The 20911-nt window shown below is 48.2% G+C and overlaps 1 protein-coding gene across 1 annotated transcript; it reads left to right on the top strand.

The window, feature by feature from the left end:
• Nucleotides 1-633: 633 nt before the first annotated feature.
• Nucleotides 634-19882, top strand: ANKRD53 (ankyrin repeat domain 53). The gene is made up of 6 exons (XM_039541493.1): nt 634-712; nt 2968-3106; nt 8213-8412; nt 9231-9395; nt 12038-12158; nt 18422-19882. The coding sequence occupies exons 1-6, from the start codon at nt 678-680 to the stop codon at nt 19103-19105; spliced, it is 1344 nt and encodes a 447-aa protein (XP_039397427.1). The 5' UTR covers nt 634-677; the 3' UTR covers nt 19106-19882.
• Nucleotides 19883-20911: the final 1029 nt, after the last annotated feature.

The following is a 20911-nucleotide window of genomic DNA, read 5'->3' as shown; positions in this document are numbered from 1 at the left end:
AGCGGCAGGCCGCGCTCCTGTGGAGCATGGTGCTGTTGCCATGGCAAGCAGCTGGGCTAGGAGGTTCAAGGATGGGGGCAGTGAGCGGGGTGGGAGGGTTAGGGTGCCAACTGTCTATTTGCAGAAAACCCAGCACCCTTGCCCCGCCCCTTGCCCCGTCCCTTCTGAGGTCCCACCCCTCAGGTCGCTCGCCTTCCCCCCTCCTCGCTCACTTGTTCATTTTCAGTGGGCTGGGGCAGGGGATTGGGGTGCCGGAGGGGGTGAGGGCTCTGGCTGGGGTTGTGAGCTCTGGGGTGGGGCTGGGGATGAGGGGTTTGGGGTACAGGATGGGGCTGGGGGCTGGGGCAGGGGGTTGGGGCCCGAGGGGGGGTGAGGGCTCGGGCTGGGGGCATGGGCTCTGGGCGGGGGCTGGGGCTGAAGGGATAGGGGAGCAGAAGGGGGCTGGGGCAGGGGCAGGGGCAGGGGGTTGGGCACCAGAGAGGGTGCGGGCATCTCTCTCCGGCTCCTAGGCACAGGGGCAGCCACATGGCTCTGCATGTTGCCCAGGTCGTCAGGCACCGCCCCCTCAGCTCCCATTGGCTGTGGTTCCTGGCCAATGGGAGCAGCTGAGCTGAGCTGGGGGCAGGGTAGTGTGTAGAGCCCCCATGGCTGCCCCTGCACCTAGGAGCCGGAGGGAGATGCCGGCAGCTTCCCGGGAGCCACGCGGAGCTGGGTAGGGAGCCTTAGGGTGTTCCGGTCGAAAACCGGACACCTGGCTACCGGTGGGCTTGGGGGTGGGGCATTGGGGGAGGCTTTGGGGCTGGGGGGGTCGAGAGTAGGGGGTTGAGGGCAGCTAGGGGTGCGTGTGTTTGGGGGTGTGAGTTGGAAATGGAGTGGCTGGAGGGTTGGGGTTTGTGTGTTTGGGAATCAGGGTAGCTGGTGGATTGGGGGTGTGAGTTCGGGAGGCGGCTGAGGGATTTGGGGGTCATGAGTAGGGGGTTAAAGTCAGCTTGGGTTGTGGGTGTGGGAGTGGGGGTGGGGAGGCAGCTGGGTGTGTTGGGGATGAGGGTAGGTGGGGGTTGGGTAGTGGCTGTGTGTTTAGGGGTGTGATGTGGGGATGGGGTGACTGGGGGATTGTATGTTGGGGATAGAGGTGGCTGAGGGGTTGGGTGGCACTGGAGATGTGGGCGGTTGGGGGTGTGCTCTGGGGCGGTTCCTGGGGGTGTGAGTTGGGGCGGGGCTGGGGGTTTGGGAGTGTGAGTTGGGGATGGGATGGCTGGGGGTGTGAGCTGGGGGGGTGGCTGGGGGTTTGGGGATGTGGGTTGGGGATTGGGTGGCTGGGGGGATGTGAGCTGGGGGGTAGCTGTGGGTTTGCGGGGGTGAGTTGGGGACGGGGTGGTTGGGGGTTGTGTTTGGGATGGCAGTGGATGGGGGGGTTGCGTGCAGTGGGGGTTGGTTGAGGAGCAGGGGGACAGGCACTGTGAGGAAGCTGGAGATTTGAGTGAGTCGGGGATGGATGTGTGTAGGAGCTGATGAGTCACTGGGGTAGTTCTGGGTCTGAGATATGCCGGTTAGCCTGTGGGTGGGTCTGGGGACTGTGATTGTGTAAGTGTGTCCGTGGGGTTGTGTGTTTACATATCACACAGCTCACAAATAAAGTTTCCCCTCCGCCCACTTCCCGAAGATAACCATTCCCGCTGTGAGATATTTCATCCTCTGTGCTTCAGGTGTTGTGGGGTCAGCAGACACCAAACCACCGTATTGTCTCATGTCATTATTTATATTGCGCTCACACCTCAATTGTGTCTGGCCCCTTTGCGCTAGGTGCTGTATAGCGAGCAAATGACAGGCTCTCACCAAGGAGCTTAAAACCTAAAAGACAAGACTCAGAAGACAGGTCAGCAAAGCCAGCTCCTGTGGAGCTTCAGCCATTCAGTACATGATGTGTGGGATAACAATGTACCATTCATTTCTCTTCAGACCACACAGGTGTGCAGCAGGGAGAGACCTCAGGTCTTTAGGCTTCACAATGCAGAGCCCTATCGATATCTAAGTGGGGTTTCCAGTCAATATAATAGTCTTCCCTTCTGACCCAAATTGTGTAGTGTTGCTGTGCATTGTTAAATCAGCTGCTGCCTTTCAGAGATGGCTGCATTTCCCCCTTCCACTGCCTCCACCGCCCTCTCCAGATGAAAGGTCCTCTCAGGGGAAAGGGGCCATCATCATCTCCCCTTTAGCCCCCTGGAAGAGGCCCCAAAAAATTAATACATGGAATCATAGAAGATCGGGCTTGGAAGGGACCTCAGGAGGTATCTAGTCCAACCCCCTGCTCAAAGCAGGACCAAACCCAACTAAATCATCCCAGCCAGGGCTTTGTCAAGCCTGACCTTAAAAACCTCTAAGGAAGGAGATTCCACCACCTCCCTAGGTAACCCATTCCAGTGCTTCACCATCCTTGTAGTGAAATAGTGTTTCCTAATATCCAACCTAAACCTCCCCCACTGCAACCTGAGACCTTTGCTCCTTGTTCAGCCCCAAGCCATTTTCCCCCAGGGTCTCTGGAAGCTGTGGCAATCAGAGGGTGAATCCCAAGTAACTGGAGAATGACTGGAAGCCAGAGCTATGGTTTTTCACTTGGGAGGAGACAACGTGTCCCTCCACTTGGTTAATTTTAAAAATTACTGAATTTCTAGTCACTTGGCACCTTTTTAAATTCAATTTAACTTGACGCAGGGCACTTTGAGGTTAGAAGAAAACCTCTGTTGCTTTGTGTGCATCCGATATGGAGCATAGCTGACCTTGCTGTCCAAAGGAACTGGAGGGCTGAAGCCAGCTTGTGTGGAGATTAACATGGAACATATAAGGGATGATGACCTGCCCCTACTCATTAAGCTTAGCTCCGTGAGCACAATTCTAGGCCTTGCGCAGAAGTGAAGATGACGGTGGGCCAAACAGAGTGATGTGTCTGTGTGTCTGGTTCTCGTTTAGCGGCGCTCCCAGATCGGCCAGAGTCTGTAAGAAGTTGTATGGAGGAAAGTATGAGCATATGGCAGCCTCCGTGGGGAACCTGAACTGGCTCCAGGAATGTCTGCAGAAAGCTGAGTCGCCCAACCAAGCCGATATCAATGTAAATCCCGTTTGTTAAGTGACCATCAAGCCGGTGACAGATGCCAGCCTGTTTGCTAACTGGGGAGACGGGAGTTCAGGCTCCCCTGGCCCATTCAGACCTTGGTTTCTCCGCCAGAGTGACAACACGGGGCCCATTGTGATGGACAATTGTGATGCTGGTTTTGTGAGCTGTACACTTGTCTCTTAGCAACTGCTCTGAGACCCAGACTCATTGCAGTGTGGCACAGGGGACTGAGCAGGGGAAGGGGAGCCAGAAACTCCTGAGTTCTGTTTCCCCATTAATACTCTCTGTGATCCTGGGCAAAACATTTGCCTTCTTTGTGTCTCTCAGTTCCTCCATCTGTAGAATTGGAATAATGCTTACCTACCCCACAGAGTTGTCGCAATTAATGTTTGCACAGCACTTGGAAGATATAACTAAAAAGGGTGTTTATAATCCAGTGATCTCAACCCCCCTTATAAAGATTAGAATAATTATCCACATATTACAGATGGGGAAACTGAGGCACAATCACTTGCCCATGTGAGTACAGTAAGTCAGTAGCAGAGGTGGGATGAGAAGCCAGGTCACCTGATTCCACAGTCTGGGTGCAAGCCCCCTCACTGTTCTTACAACCCCACCAGACACACTTCAGAAGAGAGCTTCCAGCTTTGAACTAGCAACCTAGAGGCAAAAGGTTCTGTGTACTAATCCTCTGAATCAATGGTTCTTCACTTGTGCTCTGCAGAGAGGTGGCTGCTCACTGGGGCTCTGATCTAGCAAAGCATTCCCACTGACGCCCCTTGCTTCCAGGCTTTTAAATTTGCTAAAAAATTCCAGGTTTTAATTTTCTTTAAAACAGCTAAAAAATGCATAAATCCTTCGTTCTTCCAGGTGAACAACTGCTCTATGGCTGCCACAGGGATGTTATGGGCTCCAGTGGGAGCGGAGGTGGTCTGTACAGCTATGAGTGAGAGGGGCGGTATTCCCAAGATAGTCTCTGTTAAGATTTGATCTGCCTTTTAAGACACTCGCTGTGAGCTATGCAGGCCTCAGTCCCATCTTTTGTCCTGCTTCCAATTACATCAAGGAACTGTTATCTAATGGGAATTTATTCTGTGGCATCTGGGCGCTCAGCACCTCTGAAAAATCAGGCTAGCTGTTTAGGGCCGGATTTTTAAAGATATTTAGGCACCTCCAGATGGCGATGGGTGCTGCATGGGATTTTCAAAAGCTCCTAGGTGCCTCATGCCCATGAGACTCAGTGAGACTTAGTTTCAGAGTAGCAGCCGTGTTAGTCTGTACCTGCAAAAAGAACAGGGGTACTTGTGGCACCTTAGAGACTAACAAATCTATATGCTCAAATAAATGTATTAGTCTCTAAGGTGCCACAAGTACCCCTGTTCTTTTAGTGAGATTTAGGTGTCTCGGTGCTTTTGAAAATCCTACCATGCACCTCTGAAAGGCACCCAAATACCTTTAAAAATCTGTCCTTTTGTTTCCAATGGTAGACACCCACATTTGAAAATTGTATTCCCCCAGAGCCCTGCCAAGCTGAACCCTACCTAGGGTGACCAGAAAGCAAATGTGAAAAATTGGGTCAGGGGGTCAGGGGTAATAGGAGCCTATACAAGAAAAAGCCCCCAAAATCAGGACTGTCCCTATAAAATCGGGACATCTGGTCACCCTAACCCTGCCATACCTGCTCAGAAATTCCCTATATGTGCAGATGAATTTTTTTCTACTGTTTACACAGTCAGCATGTCACAGAGTAGGGAAGTTAACAGACTCTTCTATCCAGCTGAAGCGAGGTGGCCAGCTCATAGAATGCCACATTCAACTCTGGGATCTTTATTGCCAGAAAAAATGTTATGTAAATTGGAGGGAATTAAGAGAAAAAGCAACCTAAATGATTAAGGGGCTAGCTGGATTGAGAATATGTAAATAACTGACTCTGTATAGCTAAGAGACAACTCAGAGAGGAACATAACTGTGTGTCTATCTTTGAAGGGTGGAATTGCCAAAGAGGCAAAGGAATTGTTTGGGTAACGCAAGGGCTATAAATAGGAGAAATGGAACGGCACTGAGACAGTCAGCCTAAATTCACCCATCAGGGAGGACTTCCTGACAATCAAACCTGGAGCCATTGAATTAAATCTCCCAAGAGAAGCCCCAGCACTTGAGACATAAACCAGGGACCGTCAATTATTTTTTTGTCAAGGCTCAAATTTCTTGGTCAAAAGGTGTAGTCAAGGTCCAGACTCCAGAGCAGATAATATTTTAAAAATAACAATAATGATAATAAGTATCAGAGGGGGAGCCGTGTTAGTCTGGTTCTGTAAAAGCAGCAAAGAATCCTGTGGCACCTTATAGACTAACAGACGTTTTGCAGCATGAGCTTGAGTGTGCTGAGCTTTCGTGGCCTTGAATTAAAGAAGAAGAACCCACACAAGAAAGCTCTGCAAAAAAAACTGTCTGTCTATAAGGTGCCACAGGATTCTTTGCTGCTAATAATGATAATAATAAGTAAATAAAAAGATTTTGGGGTTCATTCAAAAGCGTCTGGTGGTCCGGATTTGACCGTGGTCCACCTGTTAACTACCCCTGCTCTAGACACTAGATTAGATGAGAAATACTAGCAAATAAACTGTAAGGAACCATCCAGCGCTGTCCAGGTTGCAGTGAGGTTAACATGGATTTCAGTGGGATTTGTGCTTGAAAACCAATGGCACGATACTGCCCCTCAAGATGGACAATAGGAGTTACTAGTTGGGGGTTTCCATATGTAAGTGCTGTGGTCTTTTTGCCCAAAGGACAATGGAACCTCCTTGCCGTGGGAAGTGTTCTTCCCGTCGTGCTCCTGCCTGCGAAGGAGAACGTAACTACGGAGTTCTAGTCTTCATGGCAGTCACAATGAATTAGCCAGAAAGATTCTCTGGTTTGTTTCATGCATGGCGTGATTGCAGTGTGCAATTCAGGCACTGCACGTCTAGCAATGGGTCTAGCCAGGGCCTGATCGAAAGCCCGTTGCAGTCACTGGAAAGCTTTGCATTGACTTCAGAGGGCTTTGGATCAGGCCCCTAGTGCGAGATGTAATTTCATTGAGAGATGAGGTGTCTGAGTGTGACTCTTCGAAGCCAAACGCTTGGAGCTTGAGCTCCAGATCACAGGCTTGCTTACGAATGGGCCCCTCCGACAGCACCGCTGAACGGAAGGAGCTGGGACTTAGCAGCCTTTTTGATCCGCGCTCATGCAGAATAAATGCAGAGTCATTTAGCTGAGAGCACAGTCCTATTAAGTGCTTCCTCCTTTGCCACCAAATGTTCCCACTGTGAAAATTAGTGCTGCTTTCACCGCACCAACGCAACGGGTGACATGACCGCGGGAATCAACTGCACTCAGCCCAAGGCTGTGTTTGTCCTGAGCGTCTGGTGACAAATAAAACAATTCAGCTTCGCTCTTGGGATCTTTGCTTGTCAGCAGAAACCAGACAAAACAATACGACTGCTTCATGAAAGGGCCTGATCCTGCCAAATGCTTCCAGTGAGATGCAGAGTGTCCTCAACTTCCCTTGACTGGAGCAAAAGGTGTTCAGCACCATGCAGGATTGGGCCCTATTGTGAGAGGACAGATGTAGCCCGTTTCCACCGAAGATATTGGAAAGATTCCAACTGGCTTCGGAAGATCAGGATCACACCCTTGATGATAATGCTCAAGAATCAATAACCATCCCCCGGCCTAACTGGCTGAATGTAAAACTTTTTAAAAGACACTATCAGTGTAGGGCCTGATCCTGAGAAATGCTAGGCACCTGTAATCCCCATTGAAATAAATGGGAATTGCAGGGCTCAGCTCCACTCAGGACCAGAGCCTTCAGTCCCCAATCCTGCAACTGGATCCACACAGCCAGATCTCTGCACCTGTATGAAGCCCAAATGGGTATCCGCGTGAGTGCCCTGTTCTCCCCGACACAGGCCTGGTTGCAAAATTGGGACATTAGCTTGTGGTGACACAAATGAGTGAGAGTGGGTGGGTTTAAAAACCCTATGGAGAATAGAAATGTTTCAGGAAACAAAAAATATAGTGAGGGGGTATTTAAACATTTCCCTGCAGTGTGTCCTGCAAGTAAATGAATAGGCACTGAAGTGAAATTGACTGGACACAAGTAGAACTGATGGGTCTACTTTCACTGGCACAGAAAGATGAAAAGTAAATCTGGATTTGTATTTTGTCACTCTTTCCGGTTCAGTAAGCTACGGTATTTAAAGTAACACCTGAAAAGACAGGCATCTTAAATAATATAGTTTCATGTTGAGTATCTACCTTTAATCCTTTAGTAAACTGACATCTCTTCTTAATGTGTGTTTTCTCCATGCACCTGCCCCCCAAACTTGGCAACATTTCTGGGTGCTTCAAAAACAAGAGGAAATTTGGGTATTTTTAGGACTATTTTTGTAAACTACTGATTTCTAGGGTTAATACCCTGTATGTAGTGTCACACCTGTAATGAAATAATGCCTCTATACATGTCGTTGTGTAACACGTGGGCCTAGTACATGTGAGCATCATGCCCTCTAGTGGTTGTCCTGAGTAATTATAATAACCTTATACATCTTCACAATTAGAAGCAGTTTGGTGCAGGTGATAAAGATGTGTGTGTCGGTGTTGACAGTGGCCACTGAAAAGTATAAAGACACACACACACACACACACACGCACACACACACATATCTAGTATGTCAATAAAACATTGGGATACAGACACTTGTTACATTTCAGATACTGTTTCTGTTGTAACCCTCCATTCTCAATTACTTACAGTCACTGGTCCTCAAAATAAATAAATAAAAAACATACACCACCACACCAAGAAGGTAGGAAAATATTATTAGCCCCATTTTACAGGGGGAGAAACTGAGGCACAGAAAGACAGTGTGACTCTCCCAACGTCACAGAAGGAGTTACTGTCGGAGCCAAAATTAGAATCCAGGAGGAGCTTTTGTGCTCAGAACATTAGCCGCCACTTCTCTGGTATGAAAAGCATCCCCGTTACAGTGGATTAGTTAGAGTACAAGTCTGACAGGAAACATTTGGAATTGTCCGTTGCCTCCTCCTCCCTGCTAGGGCTTCTCAGCCATCCATCTAGCAGCTCTACACGGCCGGCTGGAGTGCCTGAAACTGGTAGTCGAAAAGTTTGAGGTTGATGTGAACTTGGCCAGTCTGACAGGATGGACCCCCATTCACCTGGTGATGAACAAGGAGAGTGGCCCCAGGGCATTGGAGTGTTTGCAGTACCTCATTGGAAAGGGGGCAGACATCAATATGTGAGTGATGGCTTGAGACTCCCTAACTCTTTACCTCATCTGAATGGGGTTTTCCCTTTTAATTTGTGTGGCTTTAATGCCCTTTAAAGATGCTGGCTTGGCAGCCCTGGAGGCTGAAGTCCTGTGTTGATTCTCAGAATAGTTCAGCACAGGAGGTTGTTGTGTAAATTTCCAGCACTCCATCATAAGGTACCTCAATCCTGACCTGAAGAGAGGAGCGAAAAGTTGAGTCTCCATAATCCATTCTTCCTTTGCTCTCTCTGCTGCATCTGCCACTGAGGAGGTCTATTTGGATGGGGATTTCTATCAGCTAGGAACATTCAGTCACTTCCCATCCCGTGCAGGCCACCCAAAAAGTGATTTCCAGTCACTAGCAATGCAAGCCGCATTAAAAGCAGAGCCTCTGTGTGAAAGGCACTCTGCCTCATTACCAAAGTCCTGAACCAGCCATCCACCTGGACTGAGACTTGGAGCCACCAACTTGAAAAGAGTTGGGTTGTAATTAGAAGAGATTCGCCTGCAGGCCTGGCCAAAATTCTCCCTATCCAAACTCTGTTAAAAAAAATAAGGGGCTTGAAATAAATCCCACCACTGGGGACCTTGAAATCTAGGCCAAACGAAGCTCCAGAAACCAGTAGAACACAATCCTGTAGTGGCGGGGGATGGACTGGAGGGGACCTGTAGTTGTCTTTCATCACCGACCACCCCATAACTGGTTTGTTCTGTAATGCCACATGAAAGGAGATACTCTCTGAAGAACTCAGGGGCAGCCTCTCGGAAATCGGGACTAGAATTCGGAATGACAGTCTGTTTTTCAGTCAGAACCAGGGCGGAACGTCGCCACTTCACAAGGCAGCCAGTGAAGGACGCCTCAACTGCATCATTGAACTGGTCAAGGCTGGAGCTGATGTCCATGCCAAGGACGCAGAGGGGCAGCAGCCCATTGACCTCTGCAGGATATGGGCCCACAGGAGCTGTGCTAGGTGAGCGCTGCACACCAAATGATGGCTGATTCAGAGTTTCCAGCTACAATACTGGTTAATAGAATCATGAAATATCAGGGTTGGAAGAGACCTCAGGTCATCTAGTTCAACCCCCGTGCTCAAAGCAGGACCAACCTCATAAGAACATACATAAGAACATAAGAATGGCCAGACTGGGTCAGACCAAAGGTCCATCCAGCCCAGTATCCTGTCTACCGACAGTGGCCAATGCCAGGTGCCCCAGAGGGAGTGAACCTAACAGACAATGATCAAGTGATCTCTCTCCTGCCATCCATCTCCATCCTCTGACAAACAGAGGCTAGGGACACCATTCCTTACCCATCCTGGCTAATAGCCATTAATGGACTTAACCTCCATGAATTTATCCAGTTCTCTTTTAAACCCTGTTCTAGTCCTAGCCTTCACAACCTCCTCAGGCAAGGAGTTCCACAAGTTGACTGTGCGCTGCGTGAAGAAGAACTTCCTTTTATTTGTTTTAAACTTGCTGCTTATTAATTTCATTTGGTGACCCCTAGTTCTTGTATTATGGGAACAAGTAAATAACTTTTCCTTATTCACTTTCTCCACACCACTCATGATTTTATAGACCTCTATCATACCCCCCCCTTAGTCTCCTCTTTTCCAAGCTGAAGAGTCCTAGCCTCTTTAATCTCTCCTCATATGGGACCCATTCCAAACCCCTAATCAGTTTAGTTGCCCTTCTCTGAACCGTTTCGAATCCCAGTAGATCTTTTTTGAGATGAGACCAGTCCAACTAAATCACTCAAGGTGGGCCTGAAAAACCTTAAAAAAACAGCTAAGGCGCAACCAGCTGTGGGTGTAACGACATGAACTGATAACCAACAGTGGGAAAATAAACACATTTGTAGTACGTACTTTAAACATGGGGGAACCTGCGGGAAGTGACAGTGGAGGAAAAACACTGGCTACAGCCCCACCGAGGCCACATCTACCCTAAAAAATGTACCAAGATAGTTAAGTCCAAGACTGACCACGAAGGGCTACAAAGGGATCTCACTAAACTAGGTGACTGGGCAACAAAATGGCAGGTAAAATTGAGTGTTGATAAGTGCAAAGTAACGCACATTGGAAAGAATAACCCCAACTGTACCTTCAAAATGATGGGGTCTAAATTAGCTGTTACCACTTAAGAAATAGATCTTGGAGTCCCTGTGGATAGTTCTTTGGAAACATCCAATGTGCAGCAGCAGTCAAAGAAACGAACAGAATGTTAGGCACCATTCGGAAAAGGATAGATAATCAAACCGAAAATATCATAATGCCACTGTGTAAATCCATGGTACTTTGAATATTGCATGCAGTTCTGGTTGCTCCATCTCCAAAAAGATCTACTTGAATTATACAGAGAAGGGCAACAAAAATGATTAGGGGTATGCAACAACTTCCATATGAGGTGAGATTAAAAAGACTGGTACTGTTCATTTTAGAAGAGAGATGACTAAAGGGGGATATGATAAAATCATGAATGGTGTGGGGAAAGTTTTATTTACCCCTTCACGTAGCACGAGAACTAGGGATCATTCAATGAAATTAACAGGCAGCGGGATTAAGACAAACAGAAAGAAGTATTTCTTCACACAATGCGCCATTAACCTGTGGAACTCATTGCCAGGGGATGCTGTGAAGGCCAAAAATATAACTGGGTTCAAATATAAATTAGATAAGTTCATGGAGGACAAGTCTATCAACGTCTATTAGCCAAGATGGTCAGGGATGCAACCCCATGCCCTGGGTGTCCCTAAACCTCTGACTGTCAGACGCTGGGGCTGGACGGATGGATCACTCAATAACCACCCTGTTCTGTTCGTTCCCTATGATGCGTCTGGCACTAGCCACTATCAGAAGACAGGATACTGGGCTAGATAAACCTTTGGTCTGACCCACTATGACCATTCTTATGGCCTCTAAAGACAGGAGGTTGCCTGATAAGGGTGGACAGGTTCCTTTGTAATTAAACCTTGCAAGACCCTTGTGCCATAGGGTAGTATTGGATTAAGAGATTTTAAGGCCAGAAGGGATCATTTTGATCACCTAGTCTGACCTGTACAATGCAGGCTAGAGACTGCCACACAGTGGTTCCTTCATCTAGCTCATAAACATAGCACAGCTTTTCGAAATAAAACCAGCCTTGATGTAAACACAGCAAGGAATGGACAGTGGACTATGGCCCTAGGTAAACTGTTCCAATGGTTTCTTACCCTCGCTGTTAAAAATCAGTCTGTCTGTCTCGCTTCGACCATTGAGCATATGATGACATTTTTTACTAGATTAAAGGGCAGTCTGGCTTCAGGATAATATTACTGCTGTACTCAAATGTCCCAGCGGGACTAGGAAATGCTACCAAATGCATTTGATATAAGCCACCCTACAAGAAAATGCATGAGAGAGAAATATCCTTTTTTGAAACCAGACAAGGGGCAAATCTTTGCTTTACCCAAAGGAGACGCTCCAATGACTCCAGCGGGACTAAGCCTTCGGGTCGGGCAGGCAGGGCAGGTCCTGTTCTAACAGCTTTGGGGTTTAGCGTTTTGGATTTGTTTGTGGTATTAAACCTCCACAGATGAAATTACTTAAAAGCTGACCGGTCTGTAATTCTCCAGGTTCCTGACTGATGCCATGTGGAAAATAGACAAGCGCAATGTTGCACGTGAAATGCACAAGCTGAACCAACTCAAAAGTAAATGTCAGCGCTCTGAACAAAACTTCTGGAAGATAGAGAAGGTAAGATCACCACGGCTGTAGCACCAGCACAGCCAGAGCCTCTCCTGACCATTTTTGGTTTCTAGTTAAAATAAAAGGTCTTTTGCTGGCCTTGTTGCCAACGAGCAACCTAAAAGGTGGTTGGGGTGGAAAAGACTATTAATGCCCAGCTAGTTCAGCCCCTCAGCAGCACTGGTCCCTGTGAGAACTTCTCCAGCGCTCCAGGAGTTCAAGCACTCAACTGTGAGGGTGCTACCCCTTGGCAAACTGTGCTCCAGCCCACTGAATCTGAGGGCAAGTCTGCACTACAAAATGGATCTCTCTGTTATGTCAGCGCACAGCCACCACAGTAATTAATTCCTTTTGCATGTCCACGCTACACTCCTGGTGTCGACAGTGCGCATCCTCCCCAGGAGCGCCTGCGCCCATTGAACTCTGTGTGGGGCATTGTGGGACGGCTTCCGAAAGGCAGCAACAGTTGACATAAGCAACCCAGTGTCCACACTGACGCTGCATTGACATAACTACATCGACCTAAGCGCTCCACCTTTCGCGGAGGTGGAGTTATGAAGGCGGTGTAGTGGGCGAGTTAAATCAGTGGGAGCGACATTTTAGTGTAGTCGCTTCCAGAGTTAGGTCCACGTAAGCTGCCGTATGGCGACCTAACAGTGTAGCATAGACAAGGCCTAAGCTGGAAGAGACTTCTTAGGTCACCGCCAGGTAGGCTGGTTCCCTGTTTTACCATGTCCATTTCTAAATGTGCTTCCTGCCCTTCTGCTGCCTAACAAATCTCATTGTCTGGAACCTTTTCCTGTCACTCAGTTGAAGTTTCCCCTTTCCTGATCTCATTCCATTGCTCCTCATTTTACCCATTCACTACTGGACTAATTCTTCCCCCTTTTTCGTTACACACGCCAAAGACTCACAAAACCAGCATTGCCTGCTCCCTCCTGAATCTTATGCCCGAGGGCCAGAAGGAGCGTGAGAGCTGTGCAGATATGCTTGTCTCGGTGTTCATCTGTAGCTGAGGCCGCATCTCCCTGCAAGCTAGGGGCATGTTCTCCCTGCTACCACTAGTAGAATAGCAGTGTAGCCATGGGAGCGTGTGCAGTGGCAGTGGAGGCACAGCTTAGCCGTGGTCAGTGCCCCCAGGTGGGTTCATACTCAGCACGGCTGAGCTGCACTTCCACTGCCGCCACTCGTGCCACGCTGCTGTTTACTCGTGCGAGCTTGATGAGAGCTAGCAGGAGTGTGTGCACACGAGCAGGGCTCACACCCCTCGCCCGGCGGGTAGAGTTCTCCTGAGACCAGGTGGCGCACTCTGCCTCAGGAGGGAGGATGTAGCTTGCTTCATTCTGCCAGGATGCCTCAGTGCCCATTAAGCAGCACGCACCGACTCCAACCCATCCACTAGCCCAGGACTCCTTGACCCCGAGGGTGTCAGCAATAATGCAGGAGTGGGATGAGCCACTGTGTGCCACTAGCCAAACCCACCCTAGAACAGCCAACAGCTATTTCCACACACACATCTGGTTTCAGTCCATGGGCATTTTCCAATGAAAAAAGCATGTAGTCAAACAATTCCCCGTCAGCTCTACATAGCATGCAGGGGAGAGCTGCACTGTGGCTGCCCCTGCTCTGTAAGAATCCATGCCACATCAATTTGCATAGAGATGTCACCTGGCCTAGCTGAGAGTCAGATTTGAGGATGAAAGTTAGTCATGGGCTTAATTGCGTTATGGGTGAATCATGCCTCCGGGGCCACAACCCACAAGCAAAGCTGCAGCTGCTGTTTGCTGACTACAGGCTAGCCTGGTTATAGGAATATACTGTCTAAATCTGTCCAGTCAGCTTAATATCAGAGAGATCTTCTGTCAAGGGGATGCTGTGCCTGTCAGAAAGCTGATGGACTCCGTTAGCTAACAAGTCTGTTCCACCATGGCTGCAGAGGTCTGGCTAGCTTTTCTGCCGCTTCTCAGGACTGTCGTTTACTCTGTACAACACCCAGCGCAAAGCATAGGTCCTCTGGTTATAGATTCATAGATTCCAAGGCCGGAAGGGACCGCTGTGGTAGCCGGACCTAGTCAGACTACTGCGTAACACAGGCCAGAGAACTCCCCCAAACTAATTCCTAGAGCCGAGCTTTTTAGAAAAACATCCCATCTTGAAAAAGCAGCAAAGAGTCTTGTGGCACCTTATAGACTAACAGACGTTTTGGAGCATGAGCTTTCATGGGTGAATACCCACTTCGTCGGATGCAGCATCCGAAGAAGTGGGTATTCACCCACGAAAGCTCATGCTCCAAAACGTCTGTTAGTCTATAAGGTGCCACAAGACTCTGCTGCTTTTACAGATCCAGACTAACACGGCTACCCCTCTGATACTTGATCCCATCTTGATTTAAACATTGTCAGTGATAGAGGATCCACCGCAACCCCCAAATCTTTTTCAGTGTCACTGCTTCCCGGGTGATGGTCCCCCATCTTATAAATATGGCTGACATACTTTGGTCCTAGATATATACATTTATATTTAGCTGTATGAAAAAGTGTATTGTTTGCTTGTGCCCAGTTTACCGAATTATCCAGATCGCACTAAATCAGTGATCTGTCCTCTCTATTTACCACTCCCCCAATTTGTATTATCTGCAAACTTTATTAATATGAGGATTTTATGTTTTCTTCCAAGTCATTGATAATAATGTTAAATAACTTAGGGCCAAGAACCATCCCCAGGGGACCTCAGTGGATACATATCCACTCAGTGACAATTCCCCATCTACAGTTGCATTTTGAGATCGGTCACTTAGCCAGTTTTTAATCCATGTAATGTGTGCCATGTTCATTTTATAGAATTATAGGTTTTTAATGAAAATGGCATGCAGTGTCAAGTCAAAGGCTTTACAGAAGTCTATTACATCCGCACTGTTACTTTTATCAACCAACTTGTAATCTCATAAAGAAAATCAAGTGTTAGATAGGAGCTGTATTCTGTAAACCCATGCTGATTTGCATTAATTACATTACTCTCCTTGAATTCTTTATTCATCAAATCCTGTATCAGCCACTCCATTATCTTGCTCAGGATCAATGTCAGGCTGACAGGCCTAAAATTACTTGAATCGTCCCATTTACTCTTTCTAAAAATTGGCACAACATTCATGTTCTTCCGGTCTTCCCCTGTGCTCCAATACTTATTGAAAATCAACATTAACGGTCCGGCAAGCTCATCAACCAGCTCTTTTAAAACTCTTGGATGCAAGTTATCTGGACCTGCTGATATAAAAATGTCCAGCTTGAGTAGCTTCTGTTTAACATCCTCCAGATGGAGTGGAAAGAGTGTTAACATCACCGTATGATGAGACTACACCATCTGTTTTCCTTCCAAATACAGAACAGAAATATTTATTGAATGGCTTCTGCCTTTTCTGCATTATTATTGATAACTCTACCCTGTCCACCTAGTAATGGGCCAATTCCATGGTCAGGATTCTTTTTGTTCCTAGTATATTTCAAAAATGTACTTATTGTCCTTAACTCTGCTGGCCCTAGATTTCTCCTTAGTGGGGCAGCAGAACTAGTTGATGACATCAAGAAGGCAGAGGTGTTTAATGCCTGTTTGGCTTGAGTCTTCACTAAAAAGGTAACCGGTGACCAGATAATATGAACTGTGTTGACTAACAAGAGGGAAGGAACCCAGGCCAAAATAGGGAAAGAAGAGATTAAACAATATTTAGATAAATTAGATGCATGAAAGTCAGCAGGGCCTGAAGAAATTCATCCTAGGGGACTTAAGGCAATAACTAAAGCAATCTCAGAGTCATTAGCAATGATCTTTGGGAACTCCTGGAGGACAGATGAAGACCCAGAGAACTGGACAAGGGCAAACATGGCACTTATTTAAAGGGGGAACAAAGACGACCCAGAGGGACTGTAGACCGGTCAGTCTAACTTCAATACTTGAAACGATGCTAAACAAATGATTAACCAGTCATTCTGTAAGCACCTAGAGGATAATAGGGTTATAAGGAATAGCCAATAGGAATTTGTCAAGAACAAATCACGCCAAACAACCCTAATTTCCTCCTTTGACGGGGTCACTGGCCTAGTGGATGGGAGAAGCAGTAGATGTGATACAGCTTGATTTTAGTCAGGCTTTTCACACATGATACTCCCATATGCAAACAAGGGAACTGTGGGCTAGATGAAATTACTGTAAGGCGGGCGCACAACTGGTTGAAAGACCAACTCAAAGAGCAGTTATCAGTGGTTCGCTGTCACACTAGGAAGGCATATTTAGTGGCATAATTTCATCAATGTCTCGGTTAATGGAGTGGAGAGAACACTTACAAAATTTGTGGATGATCCCAAGACGGGAAGGTTGCAAGCACTTTGGAGGACAAGATTAGAGTTCAAAACGACCTTGACAAATTAGAAAATTTGACTGAACTTAACATGCTGAAATCCAATAAAGACCGTGCAAAGTACTTCATTTAGGAAGGAAAAAATCGAACGCACAGCTACAAACTGGGGAAGACGGGGCTAGGTGGCAGCACTGCTGGAAAGAGTCTGGGGGTTAGAGTGGATCATAAATTGAACATGAGCCAACGGTGTGATGCAGTTGCAAAAAAGGCTAATGTCATTCTGGGGGATGTTAACAGGAATGTTTTATTTGAGAGACAGGAGGTAATTGTCCCGCTCTACTCGGCACTCCATGAGGCCTCAGCTGGAGCCCTGTGTCCATTTCTGGGTGTCACGCTTGAGAAAAGATAAACTGGAGAGAGTCCAGAGGAGAGCAAGAAAAATGAAAAAAGGTTTCGAAAACCTGACCGATGAGGAAAGGTTAAAAACACTGAGCATGTTTAGTCTTGAGAAAAGAAGAGTGGAAGGAATGGGGGGAACCTCGTAACAGTCTTCATGGTAAGGGCTGTTATAAAGCAGATGGTGATCAACTGTCCTCCACGTCCACTGCAACCACAATTTGGGGACTTCAGTAACTCAGACATAGGTTAGGGGTTTGTTACAGGAGTGGGTGGGTGAGATTCTGTGGCCTGCGTTGTGCAGGAGGTCAGACTAGATGATCATAATGGTCCCCTCTGACCTTAGAGTCTATGAGTCTATAAGATTATGAAGAGCTTTGATCTATAGAAGAAATAGGGGTTATGATGTTTATATTGCCAATGGCTTTTCAATGCTTTAAGCTGTTTGAAGGACCACAACAATCAGGGCCGGCTCCAGGGTTTTTGCCGCCCCAAGTGGCGGGGGGAAGCCATGGTTGCAATCAGCGGCAGCTCCACCGCACCGCTTTCTTCTTCGGTGGCAATTCAGCGGCAGGTCCTTCCCTCCGAGAGGGACCAAGGGACCTGCCATCGAATTGCCACCAAAGAGCCCGACGTGCTGCCCCTTCCTCTTGCCGCCCCAAGCAGCTGCTTGCTGGGCTGGTGCCTGGAGCCGGCGCTGACAACAATGCTAAGATCTCATCTCCTCATGGTATTTCCACCAGGCAGGAGAAAGACCCAGGCCATGATCTTTGGTCCGAGTCACATCGGGTACCTTTTCTCATGGCATTTTGGACCTAGTGATGAGACATTAAAAACCTGTGAAAATGTAAATACAAATCAGTGAATCACAAAGCCCCGGCCCAGCCCTGCACCTCAACCTGCTGCCCTAGTGACATCCAAGTCATTTCCTTGGACTGCTCAGATCCGTTCATGAGTGTGACTCCCCTGATGCTAAAACCCTCTAGATCAGGAGTTGTCCTAGCCTCATTTGCGTAGGCAGCCGGAGGGAAGCCCTTAGAGCAGATCCTGCTGAGATATGTGCCTACTTTCACCGGGGCTGCAGTTGACTCTTTAGACACACTACTCATTTCGCCCCCCTGCAATGCATTGCCCCTAGGGTGGAACGCAGCAGCTGCTTCCGAGCACATGCTGACACGACCCAAGAGTTCAGGACAGGAATTGAACACTATGCCCCCAGGAAACCAGAGGGGGAATTTTTAGGTAGGCAAAATATTAACATGAGCTGGAATGTGGCCAGAACCCAGGACACTGAATTAACATTACATCTAAGGAAGAAGGCAGCTGCAGCATCAGTGTCTTCTAGTAGCGTGTCATTCAGCACTGATTCAGAGGAAAGACCTCCCCCTACCAAATCATGTTTACAAAACACCTGCCAGGCATTCTGGCTCCTTAACACGTTTTAACCTAATATGGCCTGGACTGGATGACAAATGTTCTATCTAATGACACAGGACTGACTTAGTTCTGTGTGTGTTTATTACAGAGGGAGCAGGAATTGTTGAATACAGTGGCATTTTCTAACTGGCTTAGACTGAAGCAGCAACAGCAGTTGCCTGACTCTGCTAAAAGGATGCATTTTCCCGAGGACAGAGCGAAGCTGGATGCTGTCCCCAAGAAGGAAGTGGCTAAAATACCTCCTGGAGAAAAAAAAATCAGCGTACAGGCCAAGCGTGGGGCTCCGGTTAAAGGGGAACCCCGTTTATCTGCCGCTGCTCAGCCCCCCACAACGAAATCACAGCGAGCTTGGAATGGCAGCGTCAATCCATCCTCTCCTCTGGTGACAAACATATTCCGACCTACAACAGTCCGGCTGGGCACCAACCCTGAGGCCTGTGAGGATCATGACTTCAGCTCCTTCTTGTTTCTCTCCAAGGACTCGCACGGCCAGCCGGTGATCGAAATGGCTTACGATGGCAGACTCTCCCCCGTCCCCCACCTGCCCTATGAAGTGATCGAGAGGAGCCTGTTCCCCCACGCTCGGCCCAGCAGAGTAACGATGCCGCAGGGATTTAAACCCACACACATCTTCGATGTGAAAAGGAAGCGGCTCCCGAGCCTGGAGCACCGGTGGACGGACGAAATGGCTGTGAGCTTGCGGGAAACCCTGGACCCAGCATTCAGAGCTATGCTAAAGGATCACCTCTCTGCAATCAACCACAGCAGCTAGAACGTCCATCTGCAAAACCAGGGCTTCATCCTGCGAGGCGCTGAGCCCCCTCCAACTCCCACTGACGTCAGTGAGGAGCGGAGGGTGCTCAGCACCTCAATGGATCAGCCCTCATACGGATACCCTCCCCCCACTTCCATGCTGCCTTTTTCTGACTCTTGGCTTTTGAATATTCCACTTAAAATGGCTTTGACTGGCATAACCCAGCTATGTGACTTCCTGAGCTGGAGCAGGTAAGGAGTCGGTATCACTAACACCCAAAGTGCCTTATGATCATAAGAGAACTAGCCAGGAAAACACTAGCTCAAAGATATCAGCCATTTAAACTAGGATGTGCATTAAACCTACTGCTCTTCTGTGCTAAAGCCTGGTGTCCTTGCTCACCAATACAACCGAATTCTGGGTGTTTGGGGATTACCAGGCTGATGTCTCCAGAACCTCGCTTCTTCCACCAGACCAGTAACAATGCCACAGCAGCACAGAACCCGATGGGGAGGACAGGCCGCAAAGTGCCAAGGATTTGCTGCCCAACAAATTCTGAGCTCTCCTACAGAGCCCAAGACCCACATGCTCTCTGCTTCTTGGCACCACGCTGGCAGTGGAGTATGGGCCCTGGCTAAGCTTTCCCTCCCTGCTATAAAAAGATATGCTCAGATGCAGTTCACAGCAAGGGTAAAAGATCAGGCTGGATTGAACTGAAAACATGGCAGGCAAAGCCTATGCTGCCTTCCTTCAGAGTATCCATCGTGCCCATGGATTAAAGAGAGCCCACGCAGACCTGGGCCCTGATTTCTCTGCATTTCTTTGGTGTCACAACCTCAGGTTTCATTTTCAAACGTCGTCGTCTGTAACCCTTCTGGTTGCCAGCTGTGAGCTGATGCGGTACTGCCTGCCAGAGGTGGCAAACAGTTTGAAGCAGAGCTGGCAGCTGCACCGTTTGTCCCCACAGTATTAACTCTGAAACCTACCACTCACATCTCTGCATTGTTAATCTTAAACATATTTGCAAAAACATCCAGCTGAGGTGCCTAATCCAGGGTTGTTTTTTTTAATATAGTGGCAGATATTAGGGGGACAATCATAGGATTGTAGGAGTGGAAGGGACCTTGAGGAGTCATGGCAGGACTAAGTACTATGTAGGTCAGTGGTGGACAACCGGCGGCCTGTCAGGGTAATCCGCTGGCGGCCGCAAGAAGTTTTAAATTGACTGTCCGCAAGCATGGCCGCCCGTAGCTCCCAGTGGCCGCGGTTTTCTGTTCCCAGCCAATGGGAGCTGTGGAAAGCGGCACAGGCCGCAGGGACATGCTGGCCACCGCTTTCCGCAGCTCCCATTGGCCAGGAACGGCAAACCGCAGCCACTGGGAGCTATGGGCGGCCATGCCTGTAGATGGACAATGTTAACAAATTTCTCGCGGCCCACCAGCAGATTACCCTGATGGGCTGGGTGCAGCCTGCAGGCCGAGATTGCCAACCCCTGATGTAGATCATCTCTGACAGGTGTTTGTCTAACCTGCTGACAAAACCTGCAATGGCAGAGATTCCACAATTTCCCTGGGCAATTTACCGTATTCTAGGATGCCAAAGTGAATAAAATTCAAGCACCACTGCACCTCCCAAAATATGTTATATCAGCCCCCGCCCCACAGAAGGGAGGGGGAAAGAGGGAGATCCTACAGGACTACGCTCATGACTGTCCTGGTAACTATGATGGTATTATCAGGTCCTCACACAGGGTAGTTTTCACAGGGTAGACTGGACAGTTGGGCAAACACACTAGCCAGTTCTTGGCTTGTCAAAAAAATTAGA

This window comes from Mauremys reevesii, linkage group 5 (assembly GCF_016161935.1).
Source record: "Mauremys reevesii isolate NIE-2019 linkage group 5, ASM1616193v1, whole genome shotgun sequence".
Lineage (NCBI taxonomy): Eukaryota > Metazoa > Chordata > Testudines > Geoemydidae > Mauremys > Mauremys reevesii.
Note: the sequence above shows the minus strand (reverse complement) of the source record. Positions and strands in the feature narration are given on the sequence as shown.